We start from the raw sequence: 21,852 nt of genomic DNA, 5'->3' as shown, positions 1-21,852 counted from the left end.
CAATAACAACAACCATAATAATAATAGCTTTTAATATAAAAATTGTAAAATCATCATACTTGTTTAGGTTTTTAGACATTCCTTTCTGACTTTGGTCTTTTCTTGGAAATAAACAATAAATGAGCCTAATGCCCACATCTTCAACCTATTTCCAAAAATCCTTAATTTTTTCTACCAAAAATATGGCATCTTCAATCTCTAGGGTAAAAATATTCGCTCTTATTTGCAACCTAAAATTTATATCTCCTTCAACAATAAAATTACCTCAAGAAAAAAAAGAGAGGATAATTTGAATATAAAAGTAAGAAAAATCAAGAATTTCAAACAAAAAATTAAACACGAGACTAGATAAGTTAAAAAAAAAAAAAATCAAATTTAATTTATCTAGAAAAACCACTTCAATTTTTTTATATTGTGAAAATCAACAAAACATAGAAGATGATTTCACAAGAGATTTCGTGATGGTCACTAAGTAATTTTTCCACAACAAAATATTTGTATTGCAAATCATTTTTTTCAATGCCCACTACTTAGGACCTAAATCACCATTTTTTTTTTCTCTTTTATGATTTATGGTACTTCTAACCATTGGGTTTAAGAGCATTTTCTCGGACGAACTTTATGAAGAAAACCTCATTAGTGGATTTGTAGACCAATACTAAGGAACCTAAGAAAAATAAAATCTTCAAATTAATCCTAATTCTCAAAAATGACCCATCAGGATGTCCACAAATTAAGCTTTGGTCCAAACATTTACATCTCAATTAACCCCACCGAAGATTAAGCCACGTGTTATTTCGATGGTATATATGGGGACAGCGAATATTCGTTAGAAAAAAGTATTCGTATCGAGATGGTGATGTGGTATCCCAAAAGATTTAAAAAAAAAAAGAAAAAAATATATAATTAAGAAAAAAAAAAAAAAAGGAAGAAAGAAAGAAAGAAAAAGAAAAACAAGGTCATCATCATATCATATCCCTTTGTTCATAAGGCATAAAAATTTGAGCATAATAAACAAATAATAAAGTAAGGGAAAAAAGAAAATTCGATTTTGAAATAAAATGGACTTCCTTTTGTTTCTCACCAATCGTACTACCCCTTCGAAATGTCAACCGGACTCTGGTTGTTTCCTCCCTCTCTTTCTCTCTCTCTCTCTCTCTCTCTCTCTATATATATGTATATATATATATATATATATAAGGGCCCTAGTAGTAGAAGAGAATCATTTTCATCTACCAAAGCAAATAGATTATAGATAGAGGGAGAGAGAGACCTAAAAGTAGATGAAATAAGAGAAGAACTCAACACTTTTGTAGAAGAAGAAGAAGAAGAGAGATGGCAGATGAGTTTCAAACTGGTATTTGTAGTGGAAACTGGTGGAATTCTACGAGGAACAACGAGTCCAACGAAGCATCGTTACCTTGCTCATCGGCTATTAATGATGTTGGAAGCTTTGGATGGTCTAGTGAGATGATGGAGACGAAAGTGAGGTCTTGTGAAGATTCTGTTTCGGTTACCGATAGCTCGATTGTTTTCCAAGATGGTCAGAAACCGCAAGGATCGGATTCTATTAGTGGAGGTGGAAGCAGCATTTTGATGGATTCAACACTACGAATGATGGGTTATGGCCTATCATCATCACCCACCATGGATTGGAGCCAAGCCTCACTGTAAGTGTGGATTTGTTCCTCTAAACTCTAAAGCAAGCCTTCATCTCTGATGCTCATCTCCTTTTATTTTGTTTTTAAACTGAAAATTCAAATTCAAGACCTTGAAATAAGGAGCTCGAATTTGATATGTTACATTCTATAAAACTATAATTAGAAGAGTTAATTTTTTTTTTTTTTTTTAAGATTTTCTTTTCAAGTGATAGATATCTTAGCTAGGGTGGAATCTGATTCTGTATGGTGTGTTAGTTTTATTTTCCTTGGCTTTTTTTATTTTCTCTTTGTATGATATAGGTCTTCTTGACCTTTATTTTCTTTTGTGATAATATATCTTATATTCATGAAAATTTGAGTAATTGTTGTTGTTCTATTTCTTATCTTTTAGCACTCGAAGTGGTGGAAGGGCTGAAAGCAACTTTCTTTCCATGCTTCAAGAAGACTCAAGTTCCAAGTCGAATTATCACCAAGAAATGGGATTAGAATCTGCCGACGTCCAAAAAGTCTGGTGTCCGAAATTTTTTTCAGGTGGTGGTAGTAGTTGTGGAGATTCGTCTGTAAATGCATTTAAGAGAATAAATGAGGACTTCACTTTCGATCAACATCGATTGAGTTCTAGCAATAGTTCCAGTGAATGTTTGGTGACATGCCAGGGCTTGCCCACAAGTTTTATGATGGATTCGGTCTCATACGGATACCCTTCGACGTTAGTACAAGGTTTATGCGAGCCTGAATTTCAACCTCAACAATCTCCTTATGAGAATCGAACGATGAATTATCCATCTCAATCAAATTACTTGGCCACGAACGAATTGTCGCCTTCTTGGACTAAATTCCCTCAGTTCCTTAATTCTCCTTCAACATCCAACAAGGCTCTTTTCTGGAACGCACCTGCACCTGCACCCTCCATGAATAATGTTCGGTCGTCGTCAACCTTTTTCCCTTCGTCACAAGCCCGTTTTGTCACACAAACCTTTGAGGAAAAACCCAATGTTAGCAATAACCTCACTCATGTGAAGGTAAATATGATGGCTAATTAAGAAGATATAATTCATGGATGTCGTCGTGGTGGCTAGGGTTCTGAGACTTGGTTATTTGCCTTATTTATATTTGCAGCCAAAGACAGAAGATGTTCGTGACGCGGGTTCATTGGTGAAGAAAGGCAGCAGTGAACCAGCACTCAAAAGACCTCGAATTGAAACACCATCACCATTACCAACTTTTAAGGTACGATAGATTCGAACAATCTTTTGATTATGAAAGGGTCTTGAGTTATTGTGTTGAATATATGGATGAAAATTTCTAGCTTTAATCTTAGGTCCGAAAAGAGAAGTTAGGGGACCGAATCACTGCACTTCAGCAATTGGTGTCGCCTTTCGGGAAGGTAAAGATCTTAATTTTCCTTTACTTTCACTGGAATTACTGTTTGAAATCATTCTATCTAAATTTGAAAAAGAAAAAAAAAAAAAAGGCTCACTTTGGTCTTTTTGAATAAAATTGTTGTTTAATTTCAGACGGATACAGCTTCAGTGCTCTATGAAGCTATTGAGTACATCAAATTCCTCCATGATCAAGTCGGTGTAAGTTTCACAGTATCACCTTGTAATCTAAAAAATATTAAGAAAAAGCTGCAATATTTCTAATTTATATTTTCTTACATAATATCAGGCTTTAAGTGCCCCATACATGAAGAATGGAGCTCCCATACAACATCAGCAGGTACAACTTTTGTACATAAAATAACTGTTTCACTTGGTAATCTTTATGTTATGTTTGCTGCTTGTTAGGGTTTCTTACAGTATAACTCATCAAACATTTACATTGAACACAGAATTCGGACAAATCAAAAGGCACAGAAGGACCTCAACAAGATCTAAGAAGCCGTGGATTGTGTCTGGTGCCAATATCAAGCACGTTCGCAGTTACTAATGAGATCACAACAGATATTTGGATGCCGACGTTCGGAGGAACTTTCAGGTAGAAGACAGTGATTTTTCATTGGTTTCAATGGCTACAACTGCTGTGAAATCAAACTTAAGCCAATGTTGGGATGCTAAGATCAATGAAAAGAAAGAAACCCAAGACATATATCACTGTAATCTGGGAAGTAAAGCAAAACCCAAGAAAGAAAATAAAGTAAAAGGAGAAGAAAGGAGGTGATCCTTCAAGGACAGGCAATGTTGGGCCAGCTCCAGCCACAATGATGTGGGTTGGACATGAATTAAGGACAATTTGAAGGGAAGAGTAGTGTAATAATAGAAGATTATTATAATTAATTAAAGGTGGATTAGGGATGGGAACAGGTGCTAAATTTAGCTGAGATTTAAATTAATTTAGAGGAGATTTGTTGTTCATAGCTGAATTTAGTAGAGTGGAGAGGATAAAGGGGCTTTTGTTCCTGTTTCTATATGTGTATTAAGGCTGGCACTACCTTTATTTAAGAGAAAAAACAAAAGAAGAGGAAAGAAATAAAGGAATAATTTGAATTATATAATATAGGATTGATTGTGTGGAGGTTTATTTATTTATTAAATGATATAACTTTAGATTTGTTTATATATTTGGAATATGGTAGTGGAAGTCAGAGGGAGGCCCACTGCCTCTTTTTTAAGGGTTTAGATTATTCGAAATGGAGACCTGTGTCTGTGTGAACTATCAGACATGCTTTTGTGCTTTTCATGGAATGGTCACATTGAGGGCCATCCATTGGAAGGTAAAGAGAAGCCAAATACTCCTACCCAATCCCATCTCCCTCTCTCTTTCTCACACACACACTCATGTATGTGTGTGTGTGAACCTGAATTTCATTTACAAATTTCTTGTGCAAAGATTGATATTTTCGAAGTAGGCAATATTTGAGGATCCAAATGCTAATAATCGATAATCATGTAAATTCCAAGATAAATTAAAATGTAATCCATTAATTTTTGTCCCTCTAGATTGAAAATTTTATCACTTTTTCACTTTGTTGCATAAGGCCTCGTTTGGAATGCCATGCATTCTATCAAAGGGTTCTTCTACAAATTGTTATATGATAACAGTATTTAGAAAGTTTTTAAGTGGGGGAAACATATTATTTGGATCATTACATAAAAACTTGTGGACTTTTGGGGCATTGATTTTATATCTAAGAAATAATCTACGGATTATTTTAATTATTAACTTAAAAGACAAGGAATTCTCATAAAATAAATAAATAAAAATACAACTTTGAGTTATTTAAGATTCCCACAAACATTTAGCTTCGGAAAGCAGGTCTGAGCTGAATCACTTTTCGCTTCTGATTGATTTTGGCTCCCCGCAAAAGGGAGAAGTGTTCCTTAAGTCTTTATAGAACATGAAAGTGCCAACTTGCTAAGTTAGTTAAAGCCTATGTGTGGATATCATGATTTGGGTTCAAAATAACTAACCACTGACCCGCTTGCTTATAAAAAAAAGGTCTTTATAAAACGCTGATTTGAACTGTAAAGCGCTTTTGAATGCCAAAAATGCTATTCAATCACATTGCCAAAAATTACCTAAAACCATAACCATAACCTCAAAGTTAAGGTGCAGAACCTCAACCATGACCTCAGATTGAAAGCTATTTATGTCTCATAACCACAAAAAGGCTTAATTTTTAAGCATCCTTGAGAGGGAAGGCTAATCATGACTTCGGATATGAATATAAAGAAATTCTTCTTGATTGAAAATTTAATTTGGAATCTCTTGATACTTGACCTTCTTTTTGTGACTTTTAAATTGATTCGGAGGAGCGTATTATACCATATCTTTGAGCATTGGGATCTGTTTTAAATTTTTTAGGTAAGATCATCTTTATTGAGAAACACAAAAGAATACAAAAAAGTAGACAGGCATCCCCTTGAGTTGTCTAATAAAGAATATAACATCAAACAGTTAATTACAATTTGATTTCAGGACTCCAATTGTCTTCTCCGTGAAGATTTTTTTATATTTCAATTGGTTTATTTCTTTCAACACCCTTCAAATTCGATTTCTAAAGGAGATTCTCAAATCTCGTATATGACAATTCTATCAAAGCTGTCCAAATTCGCAAAATTACTTGGCAAACAATTTGTGTCTCCTCTAGACGTGATTGAGAAGAGGCAATTGTCATGTAATATCCCCCTGATGTGATTGCAAAAGGGCGATAATTGGTGTGGTATGATCATTGAACATACAAGAGCTGATGTGAAAGTTGTCGACCACATCACGCCCCTGCAAACACATATAAAAGGAGAGCAAGCAAACTTTTAGATATGCTATTCTCGAACCCTAATCCAATACTATTGAAATAGAAAACACACTTAAGAGTCAAAGTGTGATTTGTAAACACCATCAAAATTGCAAAGACAATCAAAGAAGACCAATAAGGCCTTGAACCTTGTGTAATGTATCTCGAGGTGTTGGGAGAATTTTCATCGTCCCAACAAAACCTATTGCTTGGACCCATGTAAATTATCCAACTACATATAAAAATGAGATTCTTTGGAGATTCTATACGAAGGATCTACATTCTCTCTCTCTCTCTCAATTCTCTTCTTCCTTTTGGTCTTCATTATTGATCCTTTCTACTTCTGATACTCACTCCAGACATGAGCGTTTGGTATTGTTTGCATGAAAGTAAGTCATAGAGATAAGATAACAGTAATAAAAACAACAAAAACTGATGGATGGTAGAGTTTATACCAAGAATTATTAATCACTAGGAGAGAAAGAGATTAAGGCTATCCTTCTATAAAGAAGGTGCCGTTTAAGGGGTAGAACTGATCATTGTCCAGAAATTCAAGGGTTTTGATGGAAATTAATGATTTAAGGAGAAAGGCATAGAATCCCACATTCTTGGAAGATCATGAGATCAATAGTTAACAAGAGCTTTTGTTTCAAGCTCCCCCTTGGGTGCCCCATACTTTGTAGAACTCTCTTGCCTATTTTGTTGGGGATGAGTTGGATGAGAGATCCTCCAAGTCCAAGCAATTGCTTAAATAATTTATACATAATTTTCCTTACTATTTTTTAATTCTTAATGTTCTACGGTGAACCACTAGAAGGGATCCCTTCAAGGTTAAATTTATTTTACCCTAGTCTTAAACTCTAGATGTTATCAGCTTCAACAGTCAACCAAACCCAGATGGGGTTTTTGAGGAGGTTGAAAAAAAAAATCAAGGAATTTTGTAAGAAAATTAAGAAGAGGTCGAGGTTAGAGACAGATTTAGTAAGTTAAAAAATAGGGTAAATTACCATTTCGTGAGCTCCAATTCCGGCTCACTGTTCATTTTAATTCCCAAAACATGAAGAGCAAGATCGCAGGTTTTTGAAAGTGACAATCTCACTAGTAGCGAGATAATTGAATTTTATTTTAAATTTGGGAGTTCTATGGCACTTCGATAGTTGTCCAGTGTCAAAACCTTAGATCAAGCCCAAAGAAACAAATTTTGTTTTTTTAGATATGTGTTTTTCCATGAAATCTAGAGAGCTGTGGTGTTAGATTGTCAATGTGGTAATCCATTTAAGCTCAAAGGTAAAATCTTACTAATTAAGTTGGTAAGGAAAGTGTCCTCCAAAACTAACAAAATAAATGAAACTAAAATAAAGTAAGGGTCAATCATTTTATTATGTGCATGAACCCAAGATGATGGACAAGTGTCGTACGTTAAGTATTGCCAAATAGAGTGATGTTCATCACAGATTATCACATAAGATAAACATAAAACAAATAATAAAAACTTTGACAATCAAATGTTGATCCACAAAGACAACATTGATTTAAATACTTCGACTTAAAAAAGATTAGCAAAGTAACCAATTTAAATCTGAGTGTTTGAAGGTTAAACTATTTGGAAATAGTAAAAATAGCAGGAAACGAGATCGTAGTGTAAAAAATTTAGATTGATCGAATCTACCAAGAACAATCAATCTGATCTTATTTATTTATGTTTGATTTTATTTCGATCCTATTAACAATTTAATGTTGTTGGGTCAAAAGATTAATCTTTTTTAAGCACAAGTAATAGATTATAAGTTGTTATTAATCTTAAATAAGCAAAAATCATTAAACTACTTAAATCATTCTTAACTGAGCATGAGATAGCTTGAACTGATTAAGTCTAAATCATTTAAATTAGAATAATCTAAGATAAATCTACTTAATGATTAATTACTAAAATGTTATCATATAAATATTTGAAGCACGAAACAAACGCAAGATCAACTAAAAAAGATTATCTTGCACATGGTTTCCTCAATCTCTCTAAGGGAGGTCTAGTCAAATATTATCACAAGTAATATAAAAGAAGACATTAAAACAAAAAATAAAGAGAGGAGATAAGAGAAAAAAATTAATATGCTTCTTTTATTGATCTTGTTCTAAAACTAGTCGTAGCTCCTTCTGATTACAAAGCTTGAAAAAGAAATTAAAATTAATTAAAAGCTAATAAAAACTCTTAATGAGGAGAGAAAAGAGAGATATCTTTTAGCTCTCATCTAGTCTCTATTTATAGAGACCAAATTAAGGTTTGTCACGATTCTCAAGTCTCCGTAATATTCCAAATGTAAACCCTAATTAGCTTTAGCCCATTTTACGTAACTAACATATCAGCACTAGATTCGTATGCAATTCACCCCCCCTAGACACGTTGCCGAACCCCCTTACAGTGCCACGGCCTTAGTGGGACAGATGGCCTTGAGTTTTGGGTTGGATCCTTGTTTTGGATTTTGGAGTGTAATGGACCTTTGCAAATTTTCCATATTTGCCTCTTTACATCTCGTACTTTCGATCTGTTTAAAAATAAATAATTTTACTAGACTCGAATCAAAATAAATAGGAAAATATTGAATAAATAGGAACTATGCATGCATCATGTCAATTTAGATAAATAACCATAAATTTATCCTTAAATGCTCTGTAAATCGGATCTTAGAAATTACTTTCTAGGTCCTGATCAAGAGACTATTGGTACACACACCAAAAATACTCTATGTATCCACCTGGCCTTTAAATATAAAAAAATAATATTAACATTACTTTTTTACGTATCTTTTTTTTTTTTAATTCAATACACAAACCTTAACATACCAAACAAAAACCGGATTTCTTCTTCTCTCTCCATATTCATCGCCTTTTGAGTTTTGTGAGATGTTGAATCAATGGAAATTAGGTTTTAAGTTTTTTTTTCAAATTATCTTATTTCTTTTATTTTTGTTTTTATTTTTTGTATTTAATCATCAAGAAAGATGGAAAAGTCACTATTAAAATCTCCAAAATGATGATTTTGAATCAAGAACTTGGAGAGTTTTTGATGATTTTATTCAATAGATCTAGATCGAACTTGTTTTAACAGATTCAATTAGTGCCTACTGAATAGTACCTATCGAATAAAACTTTCACATGTGAATGGCTTCAACTCGATTGGAGGATAAGGGTAACAAAAATAAGTAAGATAAAAGCCTAAACCCTTATTGAAATCTTTCTAGATGCAAAGAAAAAAAAGAAATGGGTTCGGTAGGCTATGAGTGTGTTCATTGAGAATCTCATTTAATAAAGTGTATGTGTTGAGAATTTTTATTTTTTGGGTGTGTATGTTGTGTAAGTGTATTTTTGGTGTTTGCAAATAGATACTCCCATTGCCAAAACCTAGAGATCTATATTTAATTAATTTTTTTTGTAGAGTCGTGATGAATACACGTGGCCACATCAGCCGCATACCAAGACCAAGTGCATTCGTCATTGTTCTTTTTTGTAAGGTACATATCTAAATTTACGTTTTAAAAGCCTTTTTTTTTTTTATAAAAAAATTTGATGGGCTGAAATAGCAAGTTCAACTTGGCAGGCCTTGCTCGATGGCTCTCAGCCCAGGTTTGGATTGGCATTTTGATAATTGTCGGGCTCAAACTTGAAAGAAGAAGCTCATGCTAAAAATGGGCTTATGGTTTCAAATTCTGTCTGATTCTAAATCATTCAGATGATGGTGGTAGGAATTGGCTTTAGATCCGTTATTAAGAGAAAATCCCCATTCATACTATAGTTTTAAAACTCCAACCTCTCTTAATCGAATAGTTTAATGTTTTAAATTTTAAAATAAATAAAAATAATTATCTTTTTTTCTCCACAAAAACATTATATATAACCAAATAACTCAGTAGATTTTCTGACATGACTCGGTGCATTTTTTAAGCTGATTTGGTCAAGTTGACTTGATGAGTTGGTTCAATCATAATTTAAAGAGTCGTGCTGGAGTAACCTTGTAGGGGACATTTCTGTCATCAGTTTTTGTCAAAACCATAGATGCTTTTCATCGATATAATGTCCCCCCCCCCCCCAATGTTACTTCAGCGTTATCCTAATTTTAAAGTTACGATCCATACACATGGTGAAGTAACTCATCAATCTCATAATTTCAGCTTTTTTTTTTTCCTTGGTCGATAAACCTATTTTTAATGAGATCAGTAAATCAGTGATGATAACCTCAAAATTATGTTGCAATACGTCAACCACATGAGCTATTCCTCTAGGATGTATTATTTTTTGCTAGATCCAAAAATGCATTTTTTCGTAATTTTGTATCACTAATTTCTAAACAAGTTGTTTAGCAACAATTTTGTCAAAATTGATTCTCATTCCAAAATTGATTATTCCAGAAATCATTCAAGCACAAAGAAATATTTCTCAAACTCTTGTGAAACCCAATTAGTAAATAGTAATTAAACAGGACGAGTCTTGGGTCTCTGTTCCTTAAATCAAAGCCCATTTCCCCTAATAATAGTTTATTATAATGGTTTTGGCTTTTGGCTCAAAACCAACCGACCAATGTTGGGTTGTTTCTTGTCTTGTTAGCTCCTAAATGGATCTTTCCAAGACAAGAACGGACAATCTGTGTAAGAATAGATCAATTTATCGTTGATTCTTGTCTTATAAAGAAAACTGAATCTTTGTAATAATAAAACAACACACGAATCTTCTCAAATGATTTGAGGCAACAAGAAACACAAGAATCTTCCCTAATGATCTGAAGCCACAATTAAGTTGACTGTGACTCTTGAGTTTGACTACAAAGTCAAGCATTTTATTCTGGGCTTCAGCCTGTGGTTCAATTGCTGTATTTTTATTGAGTTAAATGGTAATTGTCTAGTTCCTTTTTTCATTCACTATTATTTGAATTCGAGTATGTAGTTTGCTACTCTAGAACAAACTGGTTCATATGCGTAGACAGAGATGATTCGTTTCTTGGTTCGCTTAGGTTCATTACTTTCGTTTGCTCAGATTGATTCACTTGTGTATCCATATAATACAAGCATGCAATACAACTATAATGTTAAAAAAATTCAAGGAACAAATGTTTGAAGAAGCTTTTTAGGAGAAAGTCAATAGATATAATACAAGATTTGCTTAAAAAAAAAAAAAAAAAAGTCTTATCTTCACTATTTTGTTCACCAACCCAACTAGCATTCAATGAACCAGAATCACAAACAATGCTTCAATCTGTGACCAGGACTAACCTTCATAGGATGGAATAGTGAAAACTCAAGATTAACTAGTTCTTGAGCACCACCCCCATGCTTCGTTTCCATATGTTTTCAAGCGTTAAGATCTTTGTAACTTCGCAACTACTTTTCTGCTTAGATTTCAGAAATTTTAGAACCATGATTGGTGCAATGGTACTTCCTGCAGACCCTAACCCAATTCAATGCAAATCCATATTTAAAAACCCATTCATATTCATGAGAAGCACATTTGATTAGTTGTATTTGTGAGAATTGAAATATAACCTTCCCACTGCCAAATCATTTGTTTTCGAGACATTTGGTTCTTAGACTGTAAAATTGAAATGAAAGACAAAGCAAAGTAGCAAACTATATCATTAATAGAAATCACTGTACCAAAGGAAAACACATACGAACCTCATGACAGCAAATATATCAACAAAAGCCCAAACTTATTCTTAAGAAAATAGGAAGCAGAATCTTGAAATTCTTGAAAAAAATAAAAATGGCAGCGTCTGAATGCAAAATAGTAGTTGTATGAAGTATGGAAATCATTCGGTTGACTTGAGCTTCTTTGCAATGCTAGCTGTGTACTTTCCCTGGTGGAAAGCTTGCTCCAGTTCAAGCTCAGTTGGTTGTCTTGAGCCATCCCCAGCAAAGGTTCCGGCACCATATGGGCTACCACCTTTAACCTTCTCCATCTCAAACATGCCAGCACCGAACGTGTATCCAATGGGCACAAAGATCATTCCATGATGAACTAATTGAGTGATTGCTGTCAATCTGTGAAAACCCATTTTGTTAATAAAAAAATAATAATAATAATAATAATAATAATAAATCAGTTAGTCTTCTTTTCTTATTTCTAAAAATAAATTACAAGGTGGTGGTGGAAGTAGTATGATATTGATGAAAAAGGAACCTACGGAGTAGTCTCTTGCCCACCGCCTTGAGAGCCAGTGCTATAGAAGATGCCTGCGGGCTTCCCTGCCAACGACTGAGATCTCCATAGACCTCCAGTAGCATCCAAAAATGCTTTGAATTGAGCTGCCATCATGCCAAACCTAGTAGGGAAGCCAAAGATAAGCCCATCAGCCTCAGCAAGCTCATTGGGCGTAATGATTGGCACGTCACTCTTCGGAGGAGCACTCATCTTTCCAAGAACCTCCTCTGACAGAATCTCAGGGACCTGTTCCATGTGTCGATTCAATTCAGTAAGGTTAGCTATGTTCGAAATTTTGCAAGGTAGAGAAAACCAAAAGAATTTCAGACAGAAAAATGCTGCAAGTAAAGGTCTGTTCCTTCAGATACATGAAAGGCACAGCTAAGTAAGAGAAAAGTGACAGGGATATTGATGACAAAATTTTGGAAGCTAGGCTTCGGCTTTCTCTGATACATGGAAAAGCACAGGCTTCCACTTTTTCTGTGATAAGCATATTTAGTGAAAGAAGACTACAAATAAACTAGTGCGAACTGCCCTACTTATGTATTTACGCATTTGCATAATATTCCAGCATCATCATTGGAACTTGAGTAAAAATAGGCAATTATTGAGGTCTACATTTAATTCAATTGATAGTATCTCAATGAGCACAGTTACAATGACAGAAGACATGGCTTTGAATAGAAATGAATGGAAGCAAAGGATTCTATCAGCGGATCCAAAATTTTCAGGTTAGGGCTTCGATGATGATGATTGCCCCTCAACAGACACTCATGCTCTATGCTTTAAGTATGCCAATCACTCCTACTACCCACATCTTTTTTTCTCTAATAGGATGGTTAGATTGTTGCACATCACAGCATTAGCATAGAAGTAACGACCCCTTCCTTAATGAATTAACATTTAGAGATACAAATCAACATATTTATATATAGAAAACTATATTTCATCCTCACCTAATGTTTGTTAATGTGCTGACAAGCAACTAATAAAGAATGAAGATGGGCTTTGTAAAACTATGTTTTGTCAATTCGTGGGTCTGTCAAGTAAGCAATGACGAGTAATACAAGAACAAACCTGCCATAGTTTAGCTTCAACTCCTTCCACGGATGCAGCACCTTTCTTGACCTCTTCAGCAAGTTTCTCAACATGTCCATACATGGAATAGTACCTGCATTAGCATTAGGATATTAAAATAGCCTCATTCAGACAATAAATATTGATTTCACAGAAGAGATGTCATGTGCCCTGTTCCCTGTTAGTTTACATGGTGGATGCATAAACAAAAATGAATTACAATAAACACAATATATTTGTTTACTGAACAAAAGTTTTGTCCACACAGAGTTCACAGGAATAAGCATTCATTTTTACTTCTACAAATAGTAAAGGACACTATCTTAATATGATAAGGAGAGGAAACAAAGTTGCATGGTATGAGATGACATCCAATGGGATAGTATGACCATATGTGAAGACCAAGCATCTAGAAAGTAGAAACAATTCAAAGACACATGAACGGCCCAACTGTTGCATTAAAGTAGAATAAGCATAATGATTATTAACCAAGAGTAAAAAAGAAGAAAACTCGTTTCAGAGCTTATTGGACATAAAGGAACTACTTATACCAGATATTGCATTTTGTTACTTTATTATCTTTCAATATAAGATTCAGAATAGAAGGAGACCAAAAAAAAAAAGATAGAAAAGTAGTAGTGTTGCGCAATTTTTCCAAGCCAAGATGATGGATAATATCCAGTCAAATATCAACTACATAATTTAATAATACTTAAATTTGACATGTGAGCTGAGATTTTTTTTTTTTAATGGAGCTTACTTTGTGATGGGATCTTAATTTTGGTTTAATACAAAAAAATATTCTGGTCATGAATCAATTTCAGAGTGAGAGACCTTGAGAAAGCGTGTAATCTAATCTAATAAAGGAAAATTCTAAAATGATAGGAAAGATTCTCTTTAGAAACAACCAAAATCTGCCACTCACACCTACTGTGCCAATGAGGACCATGAGAATGAAAGCAATACATATGATGCTAAGACTCTGTCTCCCATTTAGATTCCTTTTATCTTTTTCCTTTCCCATTGTCTTGTTTGTAGATAATTAACTGACACAAAGTGGAAATACTGAAAACAAGCTAAAGCCTGAATTACCAGAAACTTGGAATTTTAGTTTGCATCTTTAGTTTGTGTGCATCTATGAAAATTGAAACCTACATTTCTGTCTTACGAATTTTGATTTTGATGAAAATGATATAAAGACTTACCAAAAGTTTTCAACTTGAATAAACTATAACGTTTTATAAAGAAAATTGAAAATTTCAAACCATAAAAATTAATTTTATAAGGAAAGATTGATTAATTTCATCAAGCCCTAACTTTCACAAAAACTCCACGTTCGAGTCCATTCTTGATTTCTTGTTGATATTCAGTCCCATCTTTCATCAATTTCAACCAATAAACATCAGGAAAGAAAGATCATTAAAAATAACAAATAACAAATACGGGAAAAACCTCCAAAATTCATCCCTTCAACAGCTCAAAGAATGGATCATAATTTTACCAGAGAGAATTTAATTCATAAAAGGATGAAACAGTAAGAATCGTTAATGATCAATTACGAACGGTAACAAATCAAAAGAACTAAAATATCAACAGATCTAAACGAAAATAAACAAATCCATACGATTTCAAGGACTGAAAATTAAACTCAGAAACAAAATTTTCATACAACGCGTCTAAAATCATCGAAAATTCAACCGATCTGAAAATCTTACCAAAATAGAAACAAAAAGAGCATATAAACACAAAGAGATCAAGAGAAGCTTCAAATATCAAAACCTTTGCTAAACAAACAAAAAATGTTGCAAGAATGACGAACAAAAAAACAACAAATCGACTGTATAAACGAATGAGAGATAAAGATCAAGATTAAAATACAGATCAGAAGAAGAGAGGTATACGAGAAATGCTTACACGATATATACTTTGGTCGCCATTAATGGAGTATGCAAAGATCTCTCTCTTTGCCTTTCTCTCTTTCCCGATCTCTTCGTTTTCAAGCTAAAACGATGGGTAAGGGAGCCTTATTTATATTTCCCTCGTCGTCTGTGGACTCAATTAATTAATTAGTTACCAATTAATATAATTAATCATTTTTAGGAAACTAGTGGGGGAAGTTTTATAAACTACTGTAATTGTTTTGTTGATGTCACGCTCACGCCAATCACAATTTTCGTTGACAATCGATCCTGAAAATACGTGTTTACAATCGGAGCCTCTTACATTATTTAAGCCCACATGGTTCAGGATCAACGAAGGGCCCAATAGAGTAGGCCACGTGGCATTTTTCTACCGTCGGATCATTTAATACTAAATGATTCCGGACCATCACATCAGGGTCTGGTTTCTGTTTTTAAGTTGTTAATTAAGAATAATACAAGCGGTGTCCAGCTACATTGAAGTCTGACAGAATCTGGGCTGTTAATGCGTCGTGATCATGGAATCAAGAATCGTGCGTCGTATACGAACGTGAGAGATACTAAAAAAAAAAAGTAGAATAATCTCATAGTTGGCAAATTCCACGCAGCGATCCACCAAATAAGTATAGGAGTCGTGAAAGATAATAGTTTTTTACTATAATAATAGTAAAACCTTGATTTCCAGTTCTATCTACACATATGAAAGATTTAAGTGTCGAAATATTTTGAAAAAATTATTGGGATTCGATCGATAACATTAATTATTGATTTAATACTTATTTAATTTAGATAAGTATTTTAGTAAAAATAGAATTGATAAATTATTATGATTAAAATTCTTTATTTATAAAAAGATGTAATCTCCTTTATCAATTAATAGAGAACATTTATTTTAATCTTGTTTTTACACAATCTTTGGTATATTGAGCACTCCAAATAGTCTTTTTTCTCGTGTGAGTGGACACATTAGAAATTACGTTGCTAATAATTTTTAATCAATCAGCTTATATATTTTAGTCGAAAAAACTCAAAAATAAAAAATGTGTAGGTTTCAACCGTGTAAAAAAAGTGGTGATCTCGACAATAAATAAAAAACATTGAATTCACAGTAAATAGTGGTGGGTTTGACACTAAAAATTATAAACTTAACACTAAATAAAAAGTGTTGAGTTCGCCAATAATGAAAGACCATTAAGAAATAAATACAAAGTTTACTAAATGCTCTATCAAGTTATTGCTCAAAATTTAAGGATTATTTATAAAATAAATCCCTTCACTAGGCTTTTTAAGTAATTTTTCCAAATATTTTTTTGCTTTCGATTTGGGATTTTATCAAATAATTACTCAAACCCATGTCTATTGAGGGTAAGGGTTTCAATAGGTCGATTCCAATTCGATTCCTACAAATATTAAAACCATAATCACTATATTTTATTGATTCTAGCTCTTGACAATTCCGATTTTAAAATAAATGAAACCGGAACCGTCAAAAATCATGGGTACCTATCGGTCCCGAGTCTCAAAAATCGAATGAGAAAAATTATTTCAAAATCATTATTAAAAAAAATTCCTTCTAAAAAATAACATATTATTTGTAATGTATCAATAAAAAAATGATTTAATGACTTTTATTTTCAAAATTTAAAATTTATCTCCTTTAAAGAGAAACTACCCATTTTAAGCTCAAATATTTAGTTTATATGAAATTTGAAGAACTTTACATCATATATATTAATTTTGAAATATAGGATAACTTTCAATCATGTATAATGTGAAAATAAATCGATTCTGGGTACCCATTTGATAGAACTTAATGGTTTTGGTTTCTATTGAATTGGTTCCATGTTAGGCCCAACTTTAATAGGTTCTAATAAAAAGGGAAGCGGAACCAAAGTTTTTTTATTTTGATTTTGGGTAATGGGTATCCATTGAAACCCCTAATTGAGGGCATTACCAAATTACAAAACTACCCTCCATATAAAAAAATCTTTCCTTAAATTCCCATAACTTCCAATTCGAATCGAAACCCTAAAAAAAATAGGGTTTTTTCCCAAACCCTAACGATATTCAAACTCTTTAGTCCATTATTTTCAACGGAACTATAAACCCTTTTTAGAAAATTCTAGATTGTTCTATTCATAATTCCATTGTTTTTTATTTTTAATTGTGCTTTCATATACATAATACATATGAGGTTGATTATCAACTTGAGTGTGATAACATTCTTTTGACAAGAAGAGGTAGAGAGAATTTTTTATATAATAATTGGTATGGTAACTATTTATTAGCATAAAATAATTGCCAATTTTATAAATAATAAAGATACAACATCCCTACACTAAATTTTTTTTGTCCAATAAGGAGTTCTAGTTCTAGTTCAAGTTCGGCTTGGTTTAGAATTAGGTCCAATTTTACCTACTCATGACTGAAAATGAATTGGTTTGAACCTGATATAAACCAATTTCAGGAATTGGATTCGATTCAATTTTCAAGAATGCTTGATGATTTTTAAAACTAAAAAACACACACACACACACTTACACTACATCCCTCTTTGGGTCACCGTTATGGAGGTTTAATAAGAGGAGGGATCTTGCAATGTACGGGCTATGGTCCACCAAGTACAAGGGTCTAAGTGTTTGTGTGCATCAAAGAACGTTAATGTCAAACTGTATTTGTACCTTAGAAGCATTAATTAAAGTAGAATAATGATGAATGCACGCGGTGTCGGTACATTGGGTACATGGCTGATGGGGCAAGGGCAGTAACAGCACATCTTTTTTCTTTTGTATCCCGATGAAAATATCTATGACTCTGTACCCTTGCCACATCAGCCGTGTACCAAGGCTGCATGCACTTGTCATGACTCATTAATGTATTACACCAAATAACAAATATATCCAAACAAAGACTCGCTTTAATTGGATTGGAACAAATGCACTACACTATCTACGCGAGTCCGACTTTCAAGCGGACAGTCCACTTCAAATTTTGAAAGAACCCTCTTCGTTACAAAACACATTGCATTTTGAATTTATTTTAAATCCTTGCATTTCTCCTAAAATTTGAAACACTTCCTTAAAAATGCCACATGTAATCCAATGGATAGGGTTTCTTCAAAGTTTGTTGTCCTATCTACAATATGCCTTCGTTGTCAAATCTATCGGACTAATAACGCCTTGTCAAGTTGTGAATTGAAAATTGATCCATTTGAGGTGGGCAATCCACTTCAAAATTTTGAAGGAACCCTTCCATTGAATTACAGGTGGCATTTTCAATAAAATATTTCAAATTTTAATGAAAAATGTAAGAATGTGAAACAAATTCAAAATGCCATGTGTTTTGTGAGGAGGAGGGTTTCTTCAAATTTTGAAGGAGATGCCAACTTCAAAGCCGGACTCTTTAAGCCCCACCTCAATTGGGACTGCAAGGCACATGAAGTGTACGTAATTAATGCTTCGATTATCGAGAATCATAACTCCCACGAGAATTCGCATCAATGCGTTCCCTTGAAGCATGCTCCATCTTAGTTTCATCTCGGTAACGGCTTAGACTTTTTATTATTATTATTATTATTTAATTCTTGGTCATTATCACACATTGCCACTACTTAATGATTATTAGTGGCCGATCTAGATCCATCTTTACGACTCTTTCCATTTGACCTTTTTTATTATAAATATTTTCCTTAATTATATCCTTTCAACTATACAAAATAATAAAATATAACAATAATAATATAATAATAATGCTAATAATACAATAAAAAAATATTAAGACCCTTGACTTCCCTTAATGTTGGATGGTCCCACTCCTCGAAAGTGCCATGTTACGCACTCTTGGGCCCAATGACCATAGAAGTGACCCACCATTTGATTGATTTACCCACCAAAAGTTAGATAGATTGGTAAATTTTTGTTATTTTATTTTTACGTTTCTTTAAAATGAATAAAAATTGTTGATTGAGAAGATTAAATTTCAAGTCCATAACGTAAATGTTTAGACTTGATGATTAGAAATCACCGATTAGAATGATGTGTCACTTAATCAACGAGAAAACCAAAAAACATATTGAATTAGATGCTCAACACGAGAATTATAATTCCTCTAAAATAAAAAAAAAAAAAAAAATTCTCTTTAATATGTCATGCGGAGGGATAAAAATTGAGTCTTGTCTGAACTGTTCATTCACCCCAATTGGAACACATCTCGAGATAGACATGTCATGTTATTTGGATTGGGAGCTGAAAAATCAGAAAGGTAAGAAGGTTGAGGGCAAATGAAGGTCAGTATAGAGTTGGGGGTAAAGGAAGGATGAGAACACGAAGACATAAGGTCAAGAGAATTAAGAATTCGATATCAGAAGACGCAAGGTTGGGATTGATACTAGAAGATGTAAGGTAAGATCAACAATGAAAGACATAAGGTCAGGAGGATTCTCTCTCGAATGATGTGTCATGATAGATCACATCAAATTTCTTATTTGATGGGATTTGAATATAATTTTGAAAAGATTTAATTGTTATAATGTTATAAAGTCAAAAAAGAATATAATTAAACAAGATTTCTTAATTTGGGTAAATGTGTAAATGTTACAATTGTAATCTAATTAATATTAAGATTTTTTTTTTCTTTGGAGTACACTTTTTTCTATTTAAATAGGACTAAACCCATTGTACAAAGGGGAGGAAGGAAGAGGAAAGAAAAATGGAGAGGAAAGAGAGAGGTCTGAAAATCTTGTAATAAGAGTTTTATTATAGTGGAATAGCTCTCCAAACGCATAGAAATAGATACAATGTTCTGAATCACGTAAGAAATCCTTATATTCTTTACACCCCTTATTTTAAATAAAAATATATATATATATTTCATTTTTTTGTTAGTTTCTCGGTCCAAATCAATGATCTCGAGGTGTATCACAAAATCGACCTCTACACATCACAAACCTAATCCTTTATTACCTAGCATCTATGCTGTACGTAATTTGATTGCCACGATCTAATTTCAGTTAGACTTAGCTCAAATATACTTGAAATCATCTCGACTCGATTAGGTACATAACTACTCAATAGAATGCTCACACACAATTGTGTTGAATTTGAAAACTTTATTGTGGGTATTGGTTTGAGTGCCATAAGGAATCGATTAGTGACAAATAGATTGTGTAAAGTATTCCATTGTGTTGTTATCGTGACCAGGACAGAGTACAAACCTGCTGCTTGGACCATGGGAATCTTGAATTACATGTAATTGGTTCATATATAGGTGCTTCCTTGCTCTTAAATCAACCGAATCCAAATGATTCTGATTTCTATCGAAACATCAATAGCCTCGGTCATTATCAAAAGGACGAAGGTGGGTTTAATCAAAAGCACGAAAAAGAAAATATAAAATAGTCTTAGTTTCTCATTATTTTGGTGTTATAATCACATTGAATTTTAAGCTTAGGAGGTGGGACCTTTATTGTGATAAGCCATATGAACGGTGGAGATTAAGAGATCAAATTTATAATAATAACATAAACATGAAAGTAAGTAAAAAGGAGGGTTAGGGAGACAAATAAGGCATTAATTTGATAGTGGTGTCACTCAATAGGTCCACAAGGGCATGATAGAGAACTAGCTTTTGCTCCACGAATACTCTGCTGTATCCATTATAGCCAATCCTATTGCGTGTGGAAGAGGTGAGAGACCAAAAAGTCATTTCTTGCCTCTCTTCAAATAGAAAAGTGCCACCTTATCCTTCTCTCAATCGATGGCATGATGGACTTTTTATCAACGTGAATTCTGGGTCAACAATTACGTAACTCACCCCAACCAACTTTAAGTTGACCAAAGGGACCTAATTGGAAATTTATCAATCCTTATTAATGGGTTTTTTTTCTTTTTCTTTTTTTCAAAAGATTATAAGGATTAAGACGGACCCAAACTAGCGACAACTTTGTACCAATCTGATAAGCAATCGAATTCCGAAAAGTTGTTACATTTCAAATTCATCAAACAATAATCCCAATCTGGATCTAAGTTATTATTGAATCCAGATGAATTGAATTTCGATTTAATCCGATCCATTGCCAGCCCTACTTGGAAAGGTCACCAAGGATTTTAAATGAAGACTGGGCCAAACTGGACTATTAGGATTTGGCAGATGTTTGATAGTGGCAAGACGATATTTGCTAAGCTCATGAAGAATGGTAGGTTAAGTGTTTGAAACCCCACGAAATTATGAATTTCATGAAGAAAGGTAGGTCAAGTGTTTGAAACCTCACGAAACTATGAACTCCATGGGACCACTCTCCAGGGTCTGATTGACCATCGACTCAACTAATTGCACGTAGGCCTTTTGGAGGGGCCGGTGCATGTGACCATAGGATTAGTCTCTCCCAAAGGGTGGGGATACCCACGATAAGAAAAAGAAAAAAAAAAAAAAGTTAAGCTCTGTGGACTGGAGTACAGATTTGCAGCCAAGCGTTCAATATTTTGACTTAAATCTGGAAAACTTTGAAAAATATCCCACTCCACCAAAGAATTTTTTATTTGTCTCACAAAAAATTCTTCCAAAAGACGTGTTTTTTTTCCCTAAACGAAAAGGGATATTTCTTTCAACAATTCATCAATCAATTATAAATTGTAAAAATATTGTTAGTGATTGATGAGTTAAAAAAAATGAAACCAGTGGTTACAATTTAGATGGAAAAACATACATTTTGATGTAGATAATGAACTAACACCCATTTCCCATCTAATGTAATAATACAGACAAATGTCGT

The 21,852-nt window shown here is 33.3% G+C and overlaps 2 protein-coding genes across 2 annotated transcripts; one reads left to right on the top strand and one right to left on the bottom strand.

Annotated features, from left to right (window-relative positions):
- Nucleotides 1-1,202: 1,202 nt before the first annotated feature.
- On the top strand, nt 1,203-4,220 carry LOC147411436 (transcription factor bHLH112-like). Its single transcript, XM_086448635.1, has 7 exons — nt 1,203-1,670; nt 2,053-2,683; nt 2,781-2,891; nt 2,983-3,048; nt 3,179-3,244; nt 3,333-3,383; nt 3,496-4,220. Exons 1-7 carry the CDS (start codon nt 1,336-1,338, stop codon nt 3,643-3,645), a joined length of 1,410 nt encoding a protein of 469 aa, XP_086304761.1. The 5' UTR covers nt 1,203-1,335; the 3' UTR covers nt 3,646-4,220.
- Nucleotides 4,221-11,491: 7,271 nt separating this feature from the next.
- LOC147411435 (NAD(P)H dehydrogenase (quinone) FQR1) lies at nt 11,492-15,235 on the bottom strand. Its single transcript, XM_086448624.1, has 4 exons — nt 15,079-15,235; nt 13,165-13,258; nt 12,071-12,333; nt 11,492-11,927 (listed from the first exon to the last, which is right to left on the bottom strand). Exons 1-4 carry the CDS (start codon nt 15,099-15,101, stop codon nt 11,696-11,698), a joined length of 612 nt encoding a protein of 203 aa, XP_086304750.1. The 5' UTR covers nt 15,102-15,235; the 3' UTR covers nt 11,492-11,695.
- Between the last annotated feature and the right edge of the window lie 6,617 nt (nt 15,236-21,852).

Source organism: Akebia trifoliata, chromosome 1, assembly GCF_017979445.1.
Source record: "Akebia trifoliata isolate Shusen 1 chromosome 1, ASM1797944v1, whole genome shotgun sequence".
NCBI classification, from domain to species: Eukaryota; Viridiplantae; Streptophyta; class Magnoliopsida; order Ranunculales; family Lardizabalaceae; genus Akebia; species Akebia trifoliata.
This window is presented reverse-complemented; position numbering and strand designations above follow the sequence as displayed.

Bases quoted from the DNA above. Each gene is read 5' to 3' on its own strand.
- LOC147411436 (XM_086448635.1), top strand. From the start codon at position 1,336: ATGGCAGATGAGTTTCAAACTGGTATTTGTAGTGGAAACTGGTGGAAT. The intron at 1,671-2,052 runs GTAAGTGTGGAT...CTTATCTTTTAG, and splicing joins GATTGGAGCCAAGCCTCACT to CACTCGAAGTGGTGGAAGGG. The intron at 2,684-2,780 runs GTAAATATGATG...TTATATTTGCAG, and splicing joins ATAACCTCACTCATGTGAAG to CCAAAGACAGAAGATGTTCG.
- LOC147411435 (XM_086448624.1), bottom strand. From the start codon at position 15,101: ATGGCGACCAAAGTATATATCGT. The intron at 13,259-15,078 runs GTAAGCATTTCT...ATGCTAATGCAG, and splicing joins GCGACCAAAGTATATATCGT to GTACTATTCCATGTATGGAC. The intron at 11,928-12,070 runs GTAGGTTCCTTT...GGGTTTTCACAG, and splicing joins GGTGGGCAAGAGACTACTCC to ATTGACAGCAATCACTCAAT.